Below are 24,722 nucleotides of genomic sequence, written 5' to 3'. Positions count from 1 at the left end.
TCTGTATTATCAACACTTTTTCTCCACACTGAATGAGCCATTCACTGTGGCCACTTTACATCTGAAATGTGCAGGTGATTGCCAAAAATATTTCAGTTTTTCAAAGTAATGGCAATGATCTCAAGATGTGCCAAGTGGATTTGCCCACCCCCTGGTTTAATGCAAGAGTAAGAAATAATCTGCTATTGACACATAAACTCCGAAACAAGAGAAAGGCTTGTATTTTGTAGAGAGTTTTATTATAAATATCATCCACAGCTTTAAAACATTTGTCCACTTTTAATATCCTTGCTTTCATATTTGTGATTTTGAAAACACAGAGAAAAATAAAATCCTTCTGCCGTTTGCTTCAACAAGCGAGCACTGACCGATTTAAAAATCAAGTCATAGACATCCTCTGCAGCTAAGCCTTTGTTCAAACCCACAATTTCTGTTATAACGTGTCATGTCACCTGAATGATTACACCAAACACACACACCAAAAATAAACCTAACACACGGTCTCAAGATTTTGACACAGAATCCCATACATTTTGCAGCTTTGGTAGTGTAAGATAGCCATTTATGTTACACTTACAGTTCAAGTTTGCAATCAAACAGGCCTGCCACCTGAGCTTAATGCACAATCATTCATTAAATAGTTTGATAACAAAAGCAGAATACTTCCTAGTGTACTACGTTTGCCCTAGTCTCTCTGGGAAAAGGCATTAAGGTAGGTAATTTCAGATAATTTATTTTAGTTATATATCAAGAATGCTTTTAACACTTATGATACTCAAAGAAGCCCGTGAAGAGGAGAAAAAGCTAAGAAAATGCATGCAAAACATTTTATGTGTTTCATAGCTAACTGAAATGCACACATTTTAGTTGTTGGCTTGAAACTGCTATACTTTTATTTTACATAACCTTAGTGTATATGCCTTGATCTCAACTAACCTCTTGATGACTTCAATCAGATTTAAGACTACTCTGAAGCACAGCATGCTTCCTACAACACTTCTGACACACATGAGCTGAAGCATATTTCTGTAAACACAATGGATCCCTGGCTTAAAATACACAAAAGCTCTGGGTAGGTCACAAACATTTCTAAAAGCAGGATCCATTCAAAGAAGGTAGTAATGACTATGCCTTCCCAAGATGCTAACAAATAGTGCTTTGTAATGAAGAACTTTACATGCATTACTCCAAAGTCTCTTAGGTTTTTATGGAATGGTTTTCATTCAATCTAACCAACAAAACTAAACATACAAACCAGACCTCATTTAAAGAAAGGCAGTCCAAGGCGAACTGGTATTTTAAGCCTTTGTTTAGTGCAACTCAAAGTGATGACCACTGTTAATAAAGTGACATATTATTTCATTACATTCCCAGGGGTATACACAAGTGTTCTCCAGGTGGCACTATTTCATTCACTGGCACTCAAATTAAAGGTACCGGCATAAGCAAAAAACACTTGAATATTTTGTAGGCATTTATAAGACAAGTTTATACACAGTGTAAAGAGAACTTCAAAAGCAATGCCAAAGAGTGTAAGTAGCACTGCCCTAAAGCAAAACCTGGGGATTTTGGGAATACTTTTAATTTACCATTCAATACATTTAATTGCCAACTCAATCCAATATAAAACAAAAAATGGAATGCATACTTTTTTTTGCCACACTCAACCACAATCAGAACACAAAGCAGAACACAAAGCAGGAAAAAATATTTGCTCTCAGTGGGTTAGAAATTAACAGCTACAGCATATGTTTAAGGTTAGGAAAGTGAAGATCATAAAATCCATTACATAATATAGAAAGCACGGTAGTGAAAATGTACTTTTACTGTATTCTTACAACATTTTGTAAAAACCTTCAAAATTCTGGAACTAAATGAAGAAAGCACGGTATGTAGGAGAAAATACAAAAGGGTTTCTTAGTTTAGATTTAAAATGACAATCTAAGAAACAAAATATGGTCCACAATTCAGAATCCTACAGTTCAACAAACGTGACAAAAACTCACCAGGGAAAAACAAAAAAAGTGAAATAATCCTGCAGTTCTAACAATGAAAACAAGTCCCTTTATTGCCAGGATGTGTTAGAAAATTTACCCCTAATTAAATAAAAAGCACTACAGCAGGTTCAGATAGCCATTTTGCCACTTGTTTCTTTACTTTGGTTCTAATAAATTGCAACACCAAGGATGTGGGCTTTAAAAGGCCTAAACGATTTTACCCCTTGAAGATGGAGAGAAATGCCTAGCTGAACATTTCTTCTAGCTACTCGAGGTACTTATTCTGAAAATTACAGCACAACACAGGAAAAATCAACCAAGGTCGTTTAAGTCTAGAAAATGTTCGATGGGGGAAAAAAAGTACATTTGGTACATTTGGGGGGCTTGGAGAAAAGCTTTGTAGTGACCGTTCTAAAAGAATCCTTTAAGGGCACTTTGGAATGACCTCTATGTTTTCCACTGGACATTATCAGGGACGAAGCCAAATACCATCACTTTCTTTTTTTGGTGCTTTTCTCTGAATCTACCATCTGCTCTTCCGAATTCTCTCCATCATTCGCAGTCAAGTCCTCTTTTTTCTTCCCCTGATCCTTCTTCACCGTAGCACCCGCCGTGTCCTTAGTCTTTTTGGGTTTGCTTTCACTAACGGTAGACTTTGGTTTGCTGCCTCTTGGAGTTCTGCCAGAGAGCGTCTTAAGGAGACAGATGGCTATTCCAGTGAGGAAGAGGGCCCACAGGACCTGGGGCCCCGTCAGGGATCGGACATAATCACGAACGTGTCGCAGGACAACCGGAACAAAGGCATCCATGGTGCGTTTCAAAGGTCCCTTGTCCTTAAAACAAAAGGAAACCGCCTTGTTTAAACTGACCCAGGCCTTTCTGAGCTCACTGCAGGCTTATGCAAAAATAATACCAAAACTAACTGTAAATCGAACTAGATCAACAATTGTGTTGAGAGAACAATAAAATTCAGAAAAATGCCATAAAGATATTTTGGGCAAAAACTTCAGAACTACAGAACTATAATAAGCAACATATGTGATTTGCAGCTGTCTTGCTTCAAAATAGCTCATTCAGTTTGGCCTAGACACACAGATGGCACAGTATCCCCTTCAGCAGAATTCGACTATATGTTGTCGAGCTGTAAGAGTCTAAAGACATTACCTTCAGTCCAAACTGACTGAGCATTGCATCTAATGTGGGATCCCCAAGGAACACTGTAGGGTAAAATTCTTCAACAAACTGTCTTCTCCACCAATTCTGTGGATTGGGCCTACAAACAAGGTCAGAAAAATTGTTTTCATGTTTGAATTCAGAGCAGCAGTAGAAATGGCTTTAAATCCATTTCAAAAGTCTTAATGACATTTTGTGCTTGAATCTCTTATTTTACCAGCAGTAAAATAAGAGATGAGTCTGCCATACTCACCCATCACTCATTTCAGTGAACCAGTACTTGTAAAGCTTGGCCCGGATGAATGCTGGAGGCTGTTGGCTGAAAGGGTACTGAGACTCATCCACCTGTATCAAATTGATCACTTTTGGGCAGAAGAAAAGACAACAAATTGTCAGTGGCACAGTGACATAGCTGCCTATGTTAAGACCTCTTCAGTCTCCTTTTTCCCGTCTTTATGGTCGTACTCATTTTTTATATGGGAGCAAACCCAATGTTGTAGTGTCGCTGCGTTATTTACTCGCTGTTCAACCAGCCACAAGAACAGGCAAGCTCTGGACTCCTTACTGGTGCTGGCCACACTCACCATCCTTCTTCCCTTGTAGAAGGCGATGGACCAAAGCTGTGAACCACGGGCTTTGTGTATGAGGGCCGAGAGCTGCAAACCACATCTGCCAATCCAGTCGCGGCTGATGGGGAGTCACCCACGGGAGAGGGGCGCTGATGTTACCAGGCTTATACATGAACTGGATTTCCTGTGGGGAGGGGGGAGAAGAGGAAGCTCAAGATATCGCATAACCAGGATATTACTATGGGTGCCGACTGATGAACACTTAATCGCTATTTTGAAATATGTGTTTAAAAACCACCACACTCATTTAAAAAAAAGTCATCTCATAGCTTATAGCTGCAGTGGTTTTTAGACAGTTTTTGAGGCTATTGTGTACCTGAAAAACCTTCAAAAGCTTACGGTTTCCAGCATGAAGGATGTGACACAAGATGGCAGCTACACATTATAACATAAAAGGCAGACTGCATTTTAAACAACTGAAAACAGAGTCAGGTTGTGAATAAAAAAGCACTGGTACGTTTTGGTACACCTGTTGTACAAACCAGAAAGCTCTCGACTTTGGTCTTGGGCGATCTCTGCTTTTCTGTTATTTTTGAGATTTCTCTTGCATTCAGGTTAAAAAATACAACTAAGGTTACATCATGTTTGTAGACTTTAAGAACACTCTTTAGCTTTCTTTGTAAGTATATGCTCCCATATTTCTGTCTAGAATCTTATCAGTTGAGGAATTTATTAGACAGAGGTGGGAAAGACATGGACTCCAACAAACATTGACTGTTCCACACAAATTAACTTGCTTACATTCCACACACCCAAGTGAGGGAGGGTTGTTGAAAAATTGTTGAATTGTTCTATTTAAAAGCTCCCTTCAACTCAATTTAAGAAATAACAGTTAAATTCATTCATTCAGTATGGTTTCAAATTACAATGTGTTCATGTTTTTTACATATAACAATTGTTCTAAACAACCTGGGATGAGACTGTATTCAGCAAAACAGGGACTGTACTGCAGGTGCAAAACTGATACCACTATGCACTGAAGCACACACCATTAAATGTGTTTAAAAAGGGTGACATCTGAACAGCACTTGAGAAATATTAGTTAAAGGAATTCCTATAACATCTGTACTTGAACGTTATCCATGTTATTTATGTTATGCTTTATCTACATTTTAGTGGCATTTTCCATCTTCTTGACTTTTCAACTAACTGAAGTTTTTTTAAAAAAAAGCACGCATTGCAGATAAGTTTAGGCGTCAATTCTGTATGAAAACACACATCAATCTGTAGATTTAGGGTTAGTGAAAAACACTGCTCTACCACTATGATCATAAAAACTTTTGACAGACAAGCTCCGTGAAAGTATTTGGTTGTTCATAGGATAGACGTAGCCTAATTATATTTCAACGATGTGGAACACGATTTCATGTTCTCAAACAAACATGCACGGCTGTTCTTATCAAACAACTTACTGTCCACGTCTCTTTGTCAATACTGCCCTCTATCACCACTTCCGGACGACCTCCAACCCCAGTCATCCTCCTGAAAAGCCCATAGGAGTTCACTAGCTGGTAGCGATCAACAACATCATACACCTTTCTGATGCCTGGCCACAACCTGCTATTGGCATCATACTCGATGAACGTATAGGGGACCTACAAACAAAGAAAGAAGTTAAATTGTATAAAACAGATTAAGAGTACATCCTATTTGCTATTTAAAACACTAATCATAGTAAATCATTAAACATCACCCTGATTTAAAATGTTAAGATCATCATAGAAGTATTTTATGTTCCTCAAACACAAAAAGACAAATAATGTACATCATGTTAACAGTTAACGCATCTTAGACAGCGTTGGGCTACTGATGTTTCTTTTTTAATGCTGAGAAAATAACGGGTTTAAACAAGAGGGGAGAAGAAAAGGAGACCAAAGAAACAGATAGATGAGTTTTCTTAATGGTGAAGTTCAGAGGCCATTAATCATCAAAGGCTGAAAATGTGAGCAGTGGAACGTGACTATATAAGTAATAGCTTCTCTTACCAGGCTAACTGTGAACATGCCTACAGCAGCAGTGGCAAATATTGCCCACTGAATAGTGGACCACAGCTTCCAGAAAACCCCCCGAACACTGGCACACCTGAAGGCAAAAAAAAAACACAGGGCTTTCCTTACAAAACCACTTGAAAACATCTACATATGTAATTCAAAAAACTATTTTTTATGCCATTAAGTTACTTTGTGTGTTTTTAGTGATATAAAAATATTTAAACTAAAATAGCTCAGGTGGGTAGCTGCATCAGCATGCGTAGGCTGCAAAGGAACACTTGAAGAAGGCCCCACGGCCGAAACGTTGTGTTTTCTTTCTTCTTCTTTTCAGCATAGAATAAACCTATTACTTGTTCCTTTAAACTAATATGGTCAAAAAAGATCATGTTAATTAAAAATCATCAACTGAATATTATACCAACTATTTTCCTTTCCAAATATGATAATCATCCTTTTGATCCGCTCACAGAAACACGAACACTTACTTGAACATGGCTGTGACAAGTTCCCAGGTAAGGGAGAGGACTCCCATCCAAATGGTAGGAATGGTTACCAGCTTTAGCCAGTGGATAAATTCATGATAGGTGAATGCTACAGAAAGAAAGCACAAATACAGGTTTCATCATTCACGCTATCTAAGAAAATCTTCAAACTTATAGATGTCGCCATTTAAAATGTGCAATAAAACCCCATACTGGGTTTAAATGATAAACGATTGCTTCATTTAATCTCTCTACTATGCATGTTTAAATCCGCTTAATATGGAACATTAATATGGAATCACGCAACTAAATAAATTAATAATGATATTAATTGAAGTATTTAAATATAAAATAGTGCAGAGGATTTGGTGGAAAGGTTCCCATTTAGGAGATCTGAGTTCAATTCCTGCTTAGGGTACAGGTTTTTCTTCTAACAAAGACTCCTTTTTAAAAACTAAAAGAGTAAATATTATGCACACCAACAATTATTTATTGTTTTTTTATATACATCACAGCATATTTAAAGTTAAATTATATTAATAATGAAATAAAAATGTGAATGAGCAAATGTGAATACTGTCAACAGTGGGAATCTTTACAGCTTTTATTTAAACAATATCTAGTACCTGGTTGCATTTTTAGAAACCTTAGTTTAAATAAAGCAGATCCCAGTTGTAAGAGTTCATAACACGAGAACACATTATGCTACATTTTTTATGCATCAGTTGAAGCGTTCTGAAGTCTCTCAAAAATGTAAAAAATGTAATAATAATTAATAATTGCTTAGACTTATATAGCGCTTTAAGAGCTTTACAGGTAATGGGGTCTCCCCTCCACCACCACCAATGTGCAACATCCACCGGGATGATGCGACGGCAGCCATAGTGCGCCAGAATGCTCACCACACATCAGCTATCGGTGGGGAGGAGAGCAGAGTAATGAAGCCAATTCATAGATGGGGATTATCAGGGGGCCATGATTGCTAAAGGCCAATGGGAAATTTGGCCAGGACGCCAGGGTTACATCACTACTCTTTAAGATATACGTCCTGGGATTTATAATGACAATAGAGAGTCAGGACCTCGGTTTTACGTCTCATCTGAAGGATGGCACATTTTTACAATTAAGTGTCCCCTTCACTATACTGGGGCATTAGGACCCACATGGACCGCAGGGTGAGCAATCCCTGCCGGCCCCACTAACACCTCTTCCAGCAGCAGTTTTTCCCAGGAGGTCTCGCATCCAGGTACTGACCAGGCTCACACTTGCTTAGCTTCAATGGGCTGCCAATTGTGAGTTGCAGGGTGATATGGCTGCTGGCGTTACTATAATGTTACTTTAAAATAATATTGTATGGCTTGATATGCAACTGATCCTTTTAATTTTTAAAGAAAATCAAAAATAAGAAACAAGAACGAGCCTAAATCAGACATGGCATGACTTAAAATGGGTTTACGTAGTTAAACACTTTTTATGCAAGAGAAACTGGTGATTTTTCTTCCTCGTGATCAGAACCTTTGTGTAAGCTGTAGATTTTTTGTTGACTTTTTAATTAAACATTTAAATTTTTTTGTTAACACAACACTCGTTTTTGCACACAAAAAAATCACATTCTCCCTTCTCCCTGTGGTTTGAAGGAGATCTGCAGGTCTTTCGGTAATAAAATGAATGAATGAACATTAAGACCATCTCCAGAATACTCGGAATCGAGGGATTGTTTCGTGCCAGCCAGCGAGCGCATTATCACCTCGCAACAGGGCTATAAGTGGGCTGTAATTTCACTCTCCATCAATACACATTTCCAACAGTCATACTTTAGCCAAGTAATTCCTGGTTTAAATTCCTGGTTTTAAGAGAAGTGATTTTTTGTGTATACGTTTCGTGCTGCTTAGGAAAAATTATTTAACTTACAACGTTCACAAAGATTCTAAGCTTATCACAAGGAAGAAAAACCACCCGCTTTCCGTGCATAATATGCGTTGCTTAACTGTCTAAAAATTGTTTTAGAACTTTTAAAGTCATGCAACGTCTAAATTAGGCAAGGACATGTCACTGATTTTCTCTAACAAAACTTCAGCTTCACCTTGCCAATAACTACAGTGGGAATGTAGCATATTTGGTGACTTGTGCAGGATCTTTGATTTGTTTTGCAGAGTCGATATTTTTTCCTTGGTTCATGCGTGCGGCATTTGGGGTTGTTTTAGTTTATAGTGGTCCTTTGTATTACAGTTTTCAAGGTACAACAATTTGTATTATGGGTAATCGTAGTGTCCATCGTGGCATTTATCGATATGTTTTATCGATAATGTGTTTTAGTCTCTTGGTTTACTGGGGACATATCACCTGTTAAACTGAGGAAGGGATACAACCTCCATGCCCTAGACAGACAAAGGTGATAAAGGTGATAAATATCCATTCAAAAGGGTGCAGTGTGTTAACACACAAACTCTAACGTCGCCATTATAAGAGCAAGGTGACCTTCTGCCCCATTACATGAGAGCTACAGTACAGTCAGACAGATTTTAAATTATTGAAGCAACATTAGCTGCTTGTCAAATTTACCTACTTTGCGCAGTACACGACTTCTGAACAGGTACCTTTTTCTCTCATGCAAACTTCTCAAAGATTTATTTTTTTCTGATTCTGAAACTTGGACGATATGCCTCAAGGACTCATTTGTAGTATAATCAACCCCCCCTGGGTGTCACCTCCCGCTCTTTAACACACGAATCCCATGAAGTCAGATTCACAGATATACTGAAACAGTAGCGCACAAGGCAATGAACAGCAGTGAGCTCATATACTGTATAAATATATTCTACATACAGTATGATACCGTATGGTTTCAAAGGCACTGCAGTACAGTATGTGTGAAATATTTTTTCTTAATCAAAAAATGTAAAGTTAAATTACTCGTTGCTGAAATTTCTATTAAGACAAAATACAGTTTCTTAATCTGGATGTAAACCTGAAAGAGGCACATCGCATTCGCAGCATCCTATAATAAACTATTTTTACACATCTGGCTATGTAAAAAATATAACCAAAAGGATAGCTCTAAAGGTTAATTCCAAACTGAAAAGACAAGACTCAACGCGTCTTCTCTATAACTCTTCAGTTTACAGAAAAATTCCCGCAGAGCCACACAATATTGTCACAACATAGTAAACGACAGTGGCTGGGTCACTTAAAGGTGTAACACGTCTGTCTTCACCGTCATGGTATGGTTTCAACATATTGATAAGCTGTTCTCTGGTTACTGGCGATTGCAAAAATAACCCTTCCTTCTTCCCTCCTTTGTTTAACTTACAAGAATTCCATGAAGAAATCCTTAATCACAAAATCATCACTTATAATAATTCATCCAGATACACACACTAACGCCGGAGCCAATTTTGCTAGAAACAACCTCCCAGTAAGTCTTTGGACTGTGCAGTACTGTACAGTACAATATACAGTTTAAAGTTAAATTGTTGGCTGATTACTGGCTGCTGAAATTTGGATGTAAACTTGAAAGAGGCACAACGCGATCAGAACAAGCTATAATAGTGGACTATTTTGATACATTCAGCTACTGTATGTAACAAACAAACCAAAAGTAATGCTCTGATCGGGCTTTGAACCGCCTGGGTGTCCATTACCACTATAAGAACGATAAAAGTTTTTTTTAAAAACTTTTTTTTTCCCCAAAACATCCACTTGCGATCTTTGAGCTGCTCAGTTACATAATTCCATATTAATATTACCATCAAGTGGTATTAAATCAGTACAACTTTTTACAATAACAGCAAGTGGTGCTCTTACTACATATTCTTAGAAAAGGATAAAACATTATAAAGTTTATATACTGTACTTCATAAAAAGGTAAAATGGTAGAACACGCATGTTAAAACCATAACCACAGTAAGACTTTGATGCACGAAATATTTATGAAGAAGGTGGAATACTTTTGTGTACTTTTATATATTTAGCTACCACTACCATGTACTGTGTGTGCATTAGGTATGTATTACGTTATACAGTTTAAAATTAATAAAAGTCTGAACAGTATACAACTTAAATTTTATAATTGGGGAAAAGACTGTTCTTCAGCATTGACCGGAATTCGAAACCAGGCGTTTTCTGGTGAAAGCCTAAATGCTCCACATGCCACGTAAAGCTCTCACTGCTCCACCTAGCAAAGTAGTGCAGTCTGTGTCCCCCACACATTCTGAATGGCTGGATCTGTAATTATTGCCTGGTAAAAAAATATGATGTTTGGATCACAATCTCAAACATTTTTTTTTTAAATTGAAGAAAACTTCTGGAGAAACCAACAAAAATTGTATGGCACTACGATTGGAAGCATTTGTTTCATCATGATAAAGCTACTTAAATGGCAGATAACAACCCAGACAATCCTTACCCGTCTTTGATGATACACTTTTCTGCTCCCAGTTGATCTGAATTTCAAAATACACCACAGTCCAGTATATAATCAATATGTAGGCAGCTAATTCAATTAGAAGTGCTCCCCAATAGAACAGTGTTTGCATCCAGGCTGTAAAAAGTAAAAAAAAAACACAAAAGTGTAGTGTTTGGCTTACAAGATACACAGACATCATAACAATTTGAAAACTTCTCTTTCAGTCAAAATTCATCCTTGTACTATGAACGCATATATACAGTGAAGGGGGAAAACCCGCAAATCATTTACTGTAGTACTTGTTTAGGAATGGTACTTCATCCAGAAACACAAGGGGGCAGATCGACTGCCTGAGAGGGTGACAGAACCTAATACCGTAGGTTGGTTGTCCCTTCAAACTGTCCACAGATTAACACCTAATTCAATTGCTTCAAGTTTAAGCAAATAATTTGTTCTATTTCAAAATACAATAATTTTACAATTAAACATAAGGATCAAAGGCAAGTGCTAATGAAACAGTACATCCATCCATCCAGCTTGATCACTTTCAAGCAAGCAACTGGTGCAAAGCAGGACACCAGGCCATCACGGGGCAGACAAAAACACAGACTCACACTAGGGCCACTTTTCCCAGAGGATAATTAACCTACCAGGTTAGGTCTTTTGAGTATGGGAGGAAACCACAGCACCCAGAGCAAACCCACACAAACACAGGGAGAAGATGAAAACTCCCCGCAGATAGTACCCTTGGGCCCAGAAATGAACCCATTAGTGAACCCAGTATTGTGAGGCAGCAATGCTAACCACTGCGCCATTAGGATGCCCAGAAACAGTAGTTAATGATAAATACCTGAAATCCAAACAAACAAAAAAAAAACATCTGACTTGGTTAGCACTTTCCTACAGCCCTGAAAATAATGCATTATGTAGACCAGACTACATTTGAATACTTTTCACTGCTTGTAAAATCCTGACAGGTTATCTAATTCCTTTCTACTTCAACTTTATTTTGCCCTTCACTGCATCATTGAAAAGCTGATAAGATAACACAGATACAGATAAGAATAAAACTGCTCACATTTGTACTTCTTCTTCTTGCCATGTCCACACCATGAGTTTACTTGGTCATCATCCAGCAAGGAAAAACACAGGGCAATGGTGAGGAGGTTGAAAAAGTTGTAGTTTCCAGTTAGTATTATCAACACCTGAAGAAGAACCTACAAAATCGACCAAAAAGCCAAAGTACAAAAGAGAGGATAAATCTTTTCCTGAAGAACTTGCTTTGTTGGACCCTTTCTTTATCCAGTCTCTACAGTAGAGCTGCACAGTGTTTAGCGAGCAAGCAGTGAGCTATAGTTAAACCCTTTATGCTCAACCTCTTCATTAATTGTGACTCTGAAAAAAGTCTATTTAGCCAGTCTGACTACCACCTCCAACGTCACTCGATCCTTTGTTTGAAAGTTATAATTTTTTATGCTTTTGTGACATAGGTTACATAGTATGACTAGTATGACGATGACATGTGGCTAACTTTAAAATTTGTCACTGTCTTCCATTTTGTTTTGCCATTTTTTTCTTCATAAGACTTATATTTAGATTATTTCACTACCACAGTCAATATATTTCCCACAGACCTCTGCACTGTCGCTGCTGTAAGTACTTTCAATTAAAGTAGTTAAGCAAGTTTTAATTACATTTTATATCCACCTTTTTTGTTTCGTGTAATTTTATATACGGTGCCCTCCAAAAGTAGGGACAAGAACCTAAAATTGGCATGTCTTCAATGTATACGCAAGAAATTGAAATTCACATAAAACAAATTATTCCAGAGTCAGGGCTCAGAAGGTCGCCTTTTATTTTTAGGACAATTGTGCAAACACAGTTAATCATTTTTCAACCAAAGCACATGTTGTGTTCAGTCCCCCCCAAACATAGGTGACCTTAAGTATTGTGACACAAAAGAAGTGAAAAGGTAATACTGCCTCTGAACGTCCATGAGATTTGCATCCCCATACTCTGGAGATTATTTCCAGTTTCACTATAAATCATAATGGCAATTTTGGGGTTTTCTTTACACTGAAGAAATAAAAGGTTGTTCTTTTGTTTAAACTAACATTTTTGCGAGAGCTTAGTACCGCTGCAGCTAACTTTTACATAGTTGGCTTTGTGCCCAGAACATAAAAACAGACCGTCTTTGTCAATAAGCCAAGAGACATGACTTAAGTTATAAGATGCTTGTTTGGCATATACTGTATACGATAACCTTTCATTCAGAAACTTGTACAAGGAAGTTCTGCTGTCTTATCTGTACATTTGAGCAGCTTTTGACACATATCACCAGGCAGGTTAATTGAGACACAGCTACAGTATATGGGTGTAGTATAAACAGCTTGCTTCACTAAACTTTGCATAAACTTTATGTAATGTATATCCACATATAGCCGTATGGGGAGTGTCACTACAGCTTGTTTTTAAAGGCACTATATAAAACAATGTTTACTGAAATAACCTCACAACATCAAAAATGAATTAAACGAGATTCATAAGAGATCCCGAAGAAAGGTTTTTCCAGAGGGTTTCTGAGGTCCCTCTACAGACGGTACATTTCCAAGCACTGTTACGGAGACAGGGAGGCGTATTACATACCTGAAAGTAAAATGCACCCAGTCTCAGGCTCCTGATGGGTGCGAAGAAGAGTAGCGCGATGGCTATCTCAATGACATACGTGCCGACAACACTCAGCTTCTGAATCCACATTGGGAACTGATGGGCATACCAAGCAAGAGGCGTAGGGATGCACTGGGTTTCATAATGGTATGTTAGAGCTGCAAAACACAAGATTCTTCATTAGCTGTGGAGAGATGCAACTGAAAAAGAAAATCTACCTGAAATCAATTCATGATTTCATGATTTGATGCCATTTGAGCAACTGGGCAGTGGGACCTCATTTCAGCTAACTATAAACCCCGATCTGCACTGACAAAACACATCCAGTCCTCACCTATAGAGCTGGAACCACCAATGTAGAATGTCAAGTTATTTCACCTGCCATCAGGTTTTTATCATGTTCATAAGACCTGACACACTAGTGTTACCTCGGTTCATGTCTGGATGTTGCTGTTCTCCTCCAAGTGAAAACTCTAAACTACTGCTATATAGCCTTAGCTTTTCCATCAATAAAAAATGAAAAAATAAATAAGTATGAAGGCCTGCTCCCTGTTCTCGTCTCATTCTCGAGAGTCGTGAACCCAGTATCAGCTTCTCCTTATTTGACATTCACAGGCAGAATTGATTTCATATCTGCTATGTCAGTGTCTTTGTAAGATACAGCCATACATCCAATTCTAGTGACAGAGCAAATACAGTAAGAGAAAAACTGTCATTCAGCTTTTCATTAAAAAGACAGGGATTCTCCGCAGAAAAGGGATGAAACTCATATGCGTTGCATTGTGCTCTGTGCATGAAAAAGAGAAGTGTAACAAGGATTATCGCCTGCGTCTTGGACTTAAGACATTTTAGGAAGCATGAATTCACAAGATGCAGCGCTTAACGGCTAAAGATGTTACAAATGTAAACTATGTCACCTGTGAGGCCCCACCAAGTTGGGCATCGACTTGTCAGTTTGACGACTCCAGAGGCAAACATGAGGCGGAAGAGAAGCCAGCGGGTCAGCCAGAACGTGATGCTGTCATGGTACTTCAAGGTTGCCCTTGATCTGAAGAGATTCAAAGGAGCTATAAGGATAGTAAGGAACCCCGCTTCCAGCAACAAGTTGTCCCTGAAAAAAATGGTAAAAACATGATTAAATACAATTTTCTGAAAACCCAGGAAGGGTTTCAGCTCTTTTCTTTTTATACAGTATATACACATGTAATCCCCTCCTACTGCACTGCGCCACAAACGTCTATGACTAGGTTAATAACCCTAATGAGCCATATTCATGGGTTTACATGATGTTTCCCCCCCTCCATGAGGTTTTACAAACAGATTAAAAGTGCTGGCATTATTTTAATTAAATAACCATTAATGACTGATCATGATGCACTTAAGTTGGCTGCTGCATGAGCATTCAATTATTTGTATAAATCATTCAGGCAATGGCATTCCTTATGAAAATTAAAACAAAAACACAAACGGAAAGAAACCCTTATGCCTTGCTTATCACGTGAACAATGCTTTTGTGTCATCAGTACTTTGGAGCAACACCTCAGGTGGGCTTGCTGACAGTGGAGCCAAATCCTCTAAAGGTGCGAATCCAGATTTTGTGCAGACGTCAGGGAGTTAGGCATAGATACGCAGAGCAATAGACTAATTGCTGGATTGTTGACAGGAAGGCATGGTAAACATTACAGGAAGCCATCACTGGATTTTAACTTTACTTTAATATTAGGCCTAGTATTTTAAAAATATTCTAATTCATATACCATAATTTATGAAGGGTGGGCTGTATATTTTAAATGTACCGGTGTTAATGGATATATTATCCAGAGACCAGTTAGGAGCTTTCTGCAGTCTGGGAAACCAGCCTGTTAGAAAAGGCTTGACTAGGCTCCAGGATTAGGTGAAGTTTCATTATATGAATTCTGTATTGTTTCTGACTTATTATTAGAAGGTTTTTTGTTTTTTTACTGTGAGATGAAGCAAGGGGGCAGAGCAAGCTCGTTAACAGGTGAAAACCGAAGGGAGTTGCGTATTGTCAGTTAAACTCTTATGCAGGATAACTACTACTTGCAGAATCGACGGGTAGGGTGGCAGGATTTATTATGATACCATAAAGCTGTGCTAAATACCCTAAAGAGAGAAGACTGCTGAATGAACAGAATGGTCCGAACACATAAATGGCGGACAGACTAATATGGTTGCCGAGACAAGGAAGAACAGTCAAGCCACTTTTTAAATGCATGGCAGGCCTGTCATGGTGACACAGACCTGAAGATGGGGAGGCCCATGTACGATGGCCTGGCCAGGAATGTTTGGTTACTACATAACTCTCCTCTTGGCAACCTGACTGCATGGTGCAACATGGATCCAAGTGCTGGGATCTCAGCTGCTGCTCCTCTTTTGGGTTCCTGCCAATGAGCAACATTCCTCCTGAAAGACCTTTCTCACGAATTGAGAACACAAGCTCACTTAGGCACTGAGTGCCCTATTCACCAGCTCTGAACACCAAGGAACATATGTTGGATGAGCCGGGACAAAGCATGGCAGGCTCCATGAAGTAACAGGACAAAATCCCAAAGAAAAGCAACAGCAAACTGGTGCAAACCAAGTGCCACAGCTGTACAGATTGTGATGTGTCCAATGGTGGCCACCCACGCACATCAGGAGAAGCTCACAGCGGACATTTACAACCTAGTTGTGGACAACTGTTAACCAGTATAATGAAACAATGTGATGTCTGTAAAATGTCAGGGTAACTGCTTCTTAATAATTAGCATTATTAACATTTGTTCTTGACTGGGTGCATAGTCACTGGCTTCTTTAAAGAGGGTGTATGAGTAGACTAGATACACGGTCTTAACATGGTTTAAAGTTCACAAATCAAGGAATTTATTAACCTTGGAAAGTAATGAAATCCACCAGGCAGAAAAGAACATCCTGTTGCAGTTGATCTGATGCCATTTTAGAACAGAAGTGACATTTCATTGCCTAGAGCTAGATAAAATCACTTCCAAGTATTGAAAGCATAGGTTACCAAAACAGAATTCTAAAACCCATCAGGACTCAAGCCACAATTAAGAACTCAATACATTTCAGGAATAATACAACTTCAGTCAAGCTTGACTTGAAAAAAACATACCACCTTTGAGCTGAATAATGGACATTTAATACCAAAGCATTATAAAAAGAACACAGGGCCAAAAAGAAGAAAAACTGCTTATTAGTAGTCGCTAGCTGTGACTACTGTAAAAGATTACTTTTTTACATTTTCATACCATCTTTTCTTGTTGGTATAAAATAAAGCACCACTGTCTTGTGTTCGTCAGGCACTGCACTGGAAAGAGGTGTTTCCATAGCCTTTCTACACCAAACAGGTATGAGAATATAGAGGACAGCACAGACAGATACAGTTTCAAATCTACAGGCACAATCTTCAGGTTTTGAAGGACAGGAGCAGTCAACTGTTGAAAGACATTTGTGGTCCGCAATTGAACTGGCAGCTGAGAGACAGAACAGCTGCCAACTACCAACTTGAAAATACATTCTACGCTAAATTGTACCAGGAAAGTTAAAGTAAAATGAACAATCTTTTCCTGGAGACTTATCTGCAGTGCTTCCAGATAATGTCATAATATACTTTGACATTTTAGCACTAATTTTAAGTTTTACATTTTGATTTTTTTTCCTTTGAAAAAGCATTGTTGTTAAATTCAGACTGACCTATCTTGAACTAACTGAGACTGTGTGTTATTTTAAAAAATCACTTACCACTGAAAATAGAGAAAGACTTGTCCAACCTAAAAGACAAATAGATGCCAATGAGAAGACAAGAACAATGAAGCAAAGCTACTAAAATGTACGTTATTAGTATTCAAATATAAAGCACAATAATCTTAATTGTAATTTAACATTCAATATAATTAAGGTGAACATTTAATCATGTCATGGTGCAAAATGATCTATTGAAATGCAATCCCAGATTAAACCAATTATGAGTATTTGCATTTGTAAAATACAATCCATTAGCTATTTAAGCATACATATTTCTAAAATCAAAATGAAAATAGGAAATAGATCATTTAATGTTCTCTGTGATAAGGGCTCATCTTATTTTCAAACCCATTTTGGCAATACTTGTTTCATTCTTTGAAGGCAGACTTTCCCCTCTACTCAGTGTTTTAGCTTGTGTTTTACCAGACAAGTCAAGACCAGCTTAGTGCACTTTGTATCCTTATACACAGAAAACAGTTTTCTGGTGTCTTCTTATACGTAATTCATTTGCACAGCTTTCCTCCTTTAAGGGTGATGATGACATTCAGAACAAAATCACTGGGGGGGATCTTGCAGAGAAAATGAAAATAATTTCAATGCAGGGCACTCTGGCTCCATATAAAACTAAATTAGAAAATTACCTATGGTACACAGCTTTACAGCATAGTATCAGGAAATATAGACTTTGAAATCTTTCAATTGACATCCTTCTCACACAGTGCTGTTAAACTGTGTCATTTTAAACATAGGCCAGCCACCAAATGGGCACAAAAATAGTGGAAGTCATGGCTTATTTATACCATAATTGTGCATATGCCTGCTTATAAGAAGCTATTTTTTATTAATTGGATCATTAAAGTGAATAATGTGATTTTTTGATGTCAAACGCGTTACTGGTTAGCCTATGAAGATAAGATTTCCTTCCCCCCAACAAGCTTTCTAAATAAATAACTGGAGAATTCTAATGCTTCCGTAAAATCAAGATAATCTGACCAGAAGGTATATCTAAATATTCACCAAAAAACATCACCTGCAAGCTTTCAGTAGCTTACACAAACATGGGGAGAAATCTACAGCACAGGTTTTCAACAGGGCCTTGCTGACATGCCCCTTATCTAATCTCTCTTGAGCTGGACCAGCCCTGTTTTTTTTATTTCTAGCAGCTAGGTGACATGAAACCTTAAAAGGTTATACTAGTTTTGAGTTACATACCTGGTAGAGAGAGAGGTAAAGGGCCCATAGGCAAAAGAAGATTAGGCTGTCCCTCAGTGGCTCCAACACCATTGCGCCAAAGGCTAGCAGGGTCCCCAACAGGCATATCAACTCCATTCCCTGCTGGGTGTCCAGGCCTAGTCGAGGACCCAGCCACAGCAAGGTGGGCGAGTCTCGGAGCTGCTCCAGTAGAGACTTCCCAGTGTATCGCATCTGCCACCGTGCGGGCAGGATACCATCGTTTCCATAGAGACCTAGCGAGAGGAAGAGAGGGAGTCGAGATTTAGGATTCCAAGTCACTGTCTGTTGCAGCCCCAAATTGATGCCGGTGGCTTCCTTTTGCAAAATGCACAAAAGGAATGAGCACGATGCACCGTGGACAGTCCATCACAGGACAGACACACACAATTACACCAGGGTCAATTTTCCCAAAAGCCAATTAAGCTACCAGTATGTTTTTGGACTGCAAAAGAAACATCTATGATGTATCTACACAGTGACTGTTTCAGAATAGCACAGTTTGAACAGCTTTGAAATCCGGTTTGACTACCGGTGCAGGAATGTTAGGCCGTGCTGCTAAACACTAGATCTGGGCAGTTTTATATTGTGGGTGAGAAGAGGATTGTGTGCAACTGGGCAGAAATGTAACCACTGTTGGAAGCGTAGCATGTACGGTATTTATACATTAGAATACTACATTATCCCTTTCCTGAAGTGAAACAAACAAGAAAACCCCTGTTGTCAGAGATTCAACCAGGGCTACGGCCAGAAAAGGCCATTTCAGAAGAAATCTTAGAAAGTTTCCTAAGGACAAGCATTCATCCAATATTAACTATGCACTCAAATTCAGCCCCCTTTAATTCGCGTTAAGAATTAATTCACGTTAATTCTGGGTGCAGGCCAAACACAACTATATAAAATTCATTATAAAACTATATTAACTATATATAAATACAACTATATTATATTCATTATAAAACTCAACTAAAGCTCTACAACTGAGTGTTACATTAACGTTCTTTGATGCATCAATGTTGTTAAGCTTAATGATGAATCAGCTTCTGCACACCAGTCACCTGAGTTACAGATTTAATTAAGCATTTTTTCCCCCCACAAACAGAAACATACTGTAGCTGTTGTCAGCACTTGCTCTTTAAGCAAGCGATTCCAAGAAACAGCAGCTGCGTTCTCAGTCAGACATGCCTATACTGGACACATGCTGGAAAGCAGCAGACTGTACACTGCAAGACTTGCTCATTTCTATCATAAAACCAATATAGTTCAATGCACTACATGCACTGGAATGTTGTTTCTGTTGGCCATACAAACCAATCTTGTAATATTTAATTCAGATGCATGCTATAAAAATGCAAATCTTAAAAGCACATCACAGTTTGATTAAAAAATCATTATACCCTTAATTCACAGTAGGAGAGAGACAGAAGATAATGTGGGATATAGATTTAAAATAACTGTATTGAGCTGTGATGTTAACATTAAAGCTAGTGTTGCAAAACTCTTTGCAACACAAACTACGACTTGTGGATTCATTTAATATTAAAATTAAAATGAATTATTTATTATGATCTTGTAAACAAGTCCTCCTAATCATCCTTTAATATATATATGAATCTTTGATACTGGCACAATAATGGTTTTAGGTTTAGAAAAATGACACGGTACAGTTGTAAACTGGCACAAAATGGCACTAGCAACATTCCTTCAGAAAAGGCTGGCAGGGTATTTCAGCACAGCACATTTCATAAACAGCTGATTTGCAGGAGTATAATTTGTGCTTGAAAATGCACTGAAAGAAAACTCGAGACATTCTGGCGTTCGGTTAAGACAGTGTGAGGCAGACATTTTGCATAATAAGTTTCTCAAGTACAGGATCTGATATTTCCCAGACGTGGCTCTCGGCCTAGCCCTGCTGGCTTGGACAGCTGGCAAGAAGATGACAAAGAGCCTCTTTGCCACAGATTAGACCAGCAGCCCTCAGGATTCCTGTTTTAGGTGAAGGGTCAGGAGAAACTCATCCGTTTAATCAATGCAGAAAACAGATGACCAGCATTAGCATTTTAAACAGTGGTGAATCCATAAGTACACAGAACTGTGCTGATGGGCAAGTCGAGATTTGGTGATCAGTCAGAAAGACAGTGTTACACACAGTTAATGCTCCATAATGAAGAGCTCTATGTGCACATCTTCCTGCTACTGGAAGCTGCAATTTGTCTTCCAGTAAATGCAACAGCAACCAAGTCTGATATGTAGTGTGCCATCATACAGTTTTGAGCACAAGACAGGTGAAAGCTACAGCCATCCAAGACAGAAAATACAGGAGACTCTTCGGTGAACACTGTGAGTTTGGAATCAAGATTATTCTACCTGTGTTGATAGCAAAGGTTTATAGGAATCATTGAGAGCAGTCCCTTCAGATGTACAAACATATTGTACAGTTTACTTGTTTCCTGGTTAATGGGTCTACTTGTTTACCACAGTGACATATATACAAAACAAGGAACTGGGAGTAACCCACAGGAAGCAGCAGCCATGAGCACATTTTTATACAGTGTGAAGCCAGAAGAAAACTCAGACCATATGAAGACCTACACAATAATGTACCATCCATCCCGTCATCCATAAGTCATAGAAAACTTTTTATGAGGTCCTGCACACACATTAAAGGTCTGGTACTAGAGGGACTTCCAAAGCACATATACTACTACACTGCAGTCCGGGGGGAAAAAAAAACAGAAGTGGTGGAATTGAGCAGAACTGTGAACAACTGGCAGAGAAGATAAAGTGATTCAATGCAGTGAGGAACCACAGGCAGGCAGCTATTGTGGTGTTACCCAATTGAAAAAGTAATGTGTTACAAATCAGTGCTTGGGACTAAGTGCTGTGTTCCCCAATCCCTGCATAACAGAGAATATTTAGCTCCAAGAGGATGCCACACTCAACACGTTACAACACTGCTGTCATTTTCCCTTTCTTGTCCAATTGTGCATGAACTTTCAGCGGTCTAAACTGGTGTCAGCTCTAATGTACAACAATTTACCAATAATAATAAAAAAAAATAGTCTATTTTGTAACCACTTCATCTAACTCAAGGTCACAGGGGAACCAGAGCCTATCCTTGCAAGGTGAGATGCTAGTCCATTGCAGAGCACACACACACCCCGACAGTACCAGTCCAGAACTGCACCTAGGGCCCCGGAGCCGTGAAGCAGCAATGCTAATCACTGTGCTACCACTCCTCCCAAAAACTTAACCTTACCATATAACTGCACTAAAAAAGGTGCATTTATATGCTTCTAAATATTTTTAGAATTTCAAGCAGTGGCCCTGTTATGACAGCTTGTAGGCTATAGCACTGCTGTCTCACAGCTCTTGGGTCCTTGGTTTGATTCAGGAATGAGGAGGATTTTGTGTGAAGTATGCATGTTCTGCCCCAGGCCTCTGTATTTTTCTGTATTTCGAGTTCGCCATTTCCTCCATGTTTCTTAGACATGCTGGCTAGATAACCTGGTTTCCCTAAACTGGCCCTGTATGTGTGACCTCCTGTGATGCAGGGTGAAGTCCCAGCCTGCATTTCAAGGTTGGCCTCTGGGTTACTGCAGCTCTTCCCAGGTAAAGACTGACTTTCTGAATGGATAGCACTGGTACAACTTCAGGCATGTACACCGTTTATCATGTTTCCCTTAAGTAATGAAGGGAAATTCAACATGATCAAACCAGATAAATGTTCCTTATTATATAACCTCAACCACCATCTTCAGTTTCTTACCACATAGTGCCAGAAAGGTAAACAAAAATACACATTAGAAGGTGCTTTCTCATTATCATGGAATGGGAAAAAAAGGGAAGTGAAAACAATTAAAAAGCAGCGTATCCCATGTTGCAAATAAAATCTTAAAAAGTTCATTTCCGTTTTTTAAAGTGATAAGTGCTGGCATAAACGTTCAAAAGAGCAGTTCAACAACGCCATGATGTTTGAGAAGCTTTAAGGCAATTGCATGAACACTGCGAGCCCTAAACGCGTTGGGCAAGCACGTAAATCTTCCTATCAAGACAAATCGTCATGAAACGTCAGCACTACTTAAACTAACGGCGGTTTGGTGAAGCAGAGTATTTTTCAAATCAAGCACTGGGACTGCAGAAACGGGCAGATAAATATATGTACGACCAAGGGAATCATTGAAGGCATCAGCTAGCATCAGTGACGGACAGCTCAGGTGGAAGGAAAACAAGCGGAGCCGGTGGGCCACCAGGACCGGTTCTGGAAATATTGGACCAGTAATCATAGGCTCTGAACCCACAGTGTGACCGTGACCGTGACCTAACCCCTGCAGCGCCTCTGGACCACACGCACCGCGTAAGCGTAAGCACTAAGCACCTGAACGAAAGCAATGACATGCAGGTGTAGGTGTATTTTAAGCTGTATCAGTGCTTTACAAACTTGCACCGAAAAACAACGCTAGAAAACTAATACCGAGAATTGAACTCCCATGTTCACACGCTTAACCTTCTCGTTGAATCTCAATGCTAAGAGAGTTATAACCGCCAGGTCTGGAATATTACACACTATATGATCAACATGCAAAAATAGTAACGTTTCAGGCAGATCAGATCTCATTAGACCTCTCAACTGTCCCATATGCTGATGCGCCCCTAAAATGTATTGAAATTGAAATAATTTGCGAGCTTTTAAGTGTTGCACATTCACAAACCCAAAATGCAATGATAACCCCAACTTTAAAAATCGCAACAATTCAATCTCAAGTGGCGAAAAATAAGTTCTTTATCCGACGTTTATTTCACGTGATCAAATTTTTAAAGTCACGTATTTTTTTTCCAAATTTGCTTATGTAGCCAAGAACTTAAAAAAATGGACAGACCAACAAAAATAAGAGCCCTGGACCTCTGACCATAACGTTCCCAGAAGGAACTGGAAAAAAAACCCCGCCACAGTTCATTTCAAAGTACGCCGAGTAATCTGTACCTGAACCAGGATTTAAGATTTTGCATAGACTTCGGAAGAAAAAGAAGCATAAAGGTTTTCAAAAGTTTAAAGCTACCGTAAATCATAGCAAGACAGTGGATTTTATTCGAATTTTATATTAAACGTCCTTGGTTTTGTATATAACAGAAGTAGCATGCCGCATCAGTGTTTCTGCATTGCAACTCAAAATGTATACAAACTGTTTACACAAGCTGTATAAATGCTAAGCTAGTGACTTAATCATGCGTGGTATACCCAAATTAAAAATGCCCGAACAAGGAAACACCCAAGCGTGAAGGCGGAAACTTCTGCAGTATTTTGGAACAAATGAACTCGACTCCTTAGAGTAATCACTGTATACCGTAGATTCAAACTGTTCGAAAGGCTACTAAAATGAAGTCCCATTCCATTATCGAATGGAAATGATAGTGCCATGCAATATCCCGGCTACACGTGCATAAACTACATTTCTGTAATGCATCTACCACGAAAGGTCGTTTCGCTGCAAATAAAAAATACTTTTTCATAAAATGCTTACCTGGTATCTGCACATAAAGCGACGCAAACGCAAACATGTAAATAACAGACATGCTCCAAAGAAACATATGTCTTGGAAGTCTAATTTCCCCCATTTTAGCGTATATGCGTTGGTACTGATAGTTTATCGTTGGAAAAACAAGCAAAAGACACGTCGCTCGAGCTGCAAGTTCTCCAGCACAGGGGAAAAAAAAAATCTCTGGCTGTACTGCACATGCGCCTGGTCACCGCTGCGCGATTTTAGCGCGCCTGGATGTTGTGCTTCCAGGACAAACGAAAGGAGCTCAGATCTGCAGAGGAATGAGTCAATAAGATCGGTAGTTGCAGGGGCTGGCTGGCTGGCTGACGTTTGAGGATTGAATAAGTACAAATACAAGGTTCCTATTGCAGAAAACGTGGTTTTGACATTACTGATAGGCTTTATTATGAAATTTGAGTTCTGACCTCTAATGTTTAGGTAATGTGAATGAGGAATGCTGGCAAAAGATAACATCATTAGAAGTGTAAAATTTAAAATGTCATTCAATACATTAGGTAGACTTCATTTGGTGTATTGTGCTTTGTATGAATAAAAAATATAGCTGCAATAGAGCAGTGGTAAATTCTAGAGAGTGCATTAATTCCTGTGTGCTAGCGTTGTTGGAAATAAAAGTTGACTAAACAGACCAGTTAAAGACATCAATTAGTATGCTAATTAAAGGCCCAGTGCTCATTGGTACTAGTAAGTTGTAACAAAAACCAGGGGGACTCAGGGATCTCTGAGGACCAAGTATACAGTACCTGCTTTAGGGGCAGCATCAAAAAGAGCACAAGACTAATCTTATTCAGGCAGATGGCATGGATTCAGGCACGCAAAAAGCCC

General features: G+C 38.8%; 1 protein-coding gene across 1 annotated transcript; it reads right to left on the bottom strand.

Annotated features, from left to right (window-relative positions):
• Nucleotides 1–217: 217 nt before the first annotated feature.
• On the bottom strand, nt 218–24,137 carry lmf2a (lipase maturation factor 2a). Its single transcript, XM_006633783.3, has 14 exons — nt 23,862–24,137; nt 18,322–18,575; nt 17,107–17,135; nt 14,262–14,455; nt 13,324–13,502; nt 11,756–11,894; nt 10,678–10,812; nt 6,276–6,381; nt 5,785–5,881; nt 5,212–5,394; nt 3,755–3,923; nt 3,424–3,532; nt 3,162–3,270; nt 218–2,830 (listed from the first exon to the last, which is right to left on the bottom strand). Exons 1-14 carry the CDS (start codon nt 23,953–23,955, stop codon nt 2,489–2,491), a joined length of 2,139 nt encoding a protein of 712 aa, XP_006633846.2. The 5' UTR covers nt 23,956–24,137; the 3' UTR covers nt 218–2,488.
• Between the last annotated feature and the right edge of the window lie 585 nt (nt 24,138–24,722).

The sequence above is a fragment of the Lepisosteus oculatus genome, chromosome 7, assembly GCF_040954835.1.
Source record: "Lepisosteus oculatus isolate fLepOcu1 chromosome 7, fLepOcu1.hap2, whole genome shotgun sequence".
NCBI classification, from domain to species: Eukaryota; Metazoa; Chordata; class Actinopteri; order Semionotiformes; family Lepisosteidae; genus Lepisosteus; species Lepisosteus oculatus.
Note: the sequence above shows the minus strand (reverse complement) of the source record. Positions and strands in the feature narration are given on the sequence as shown.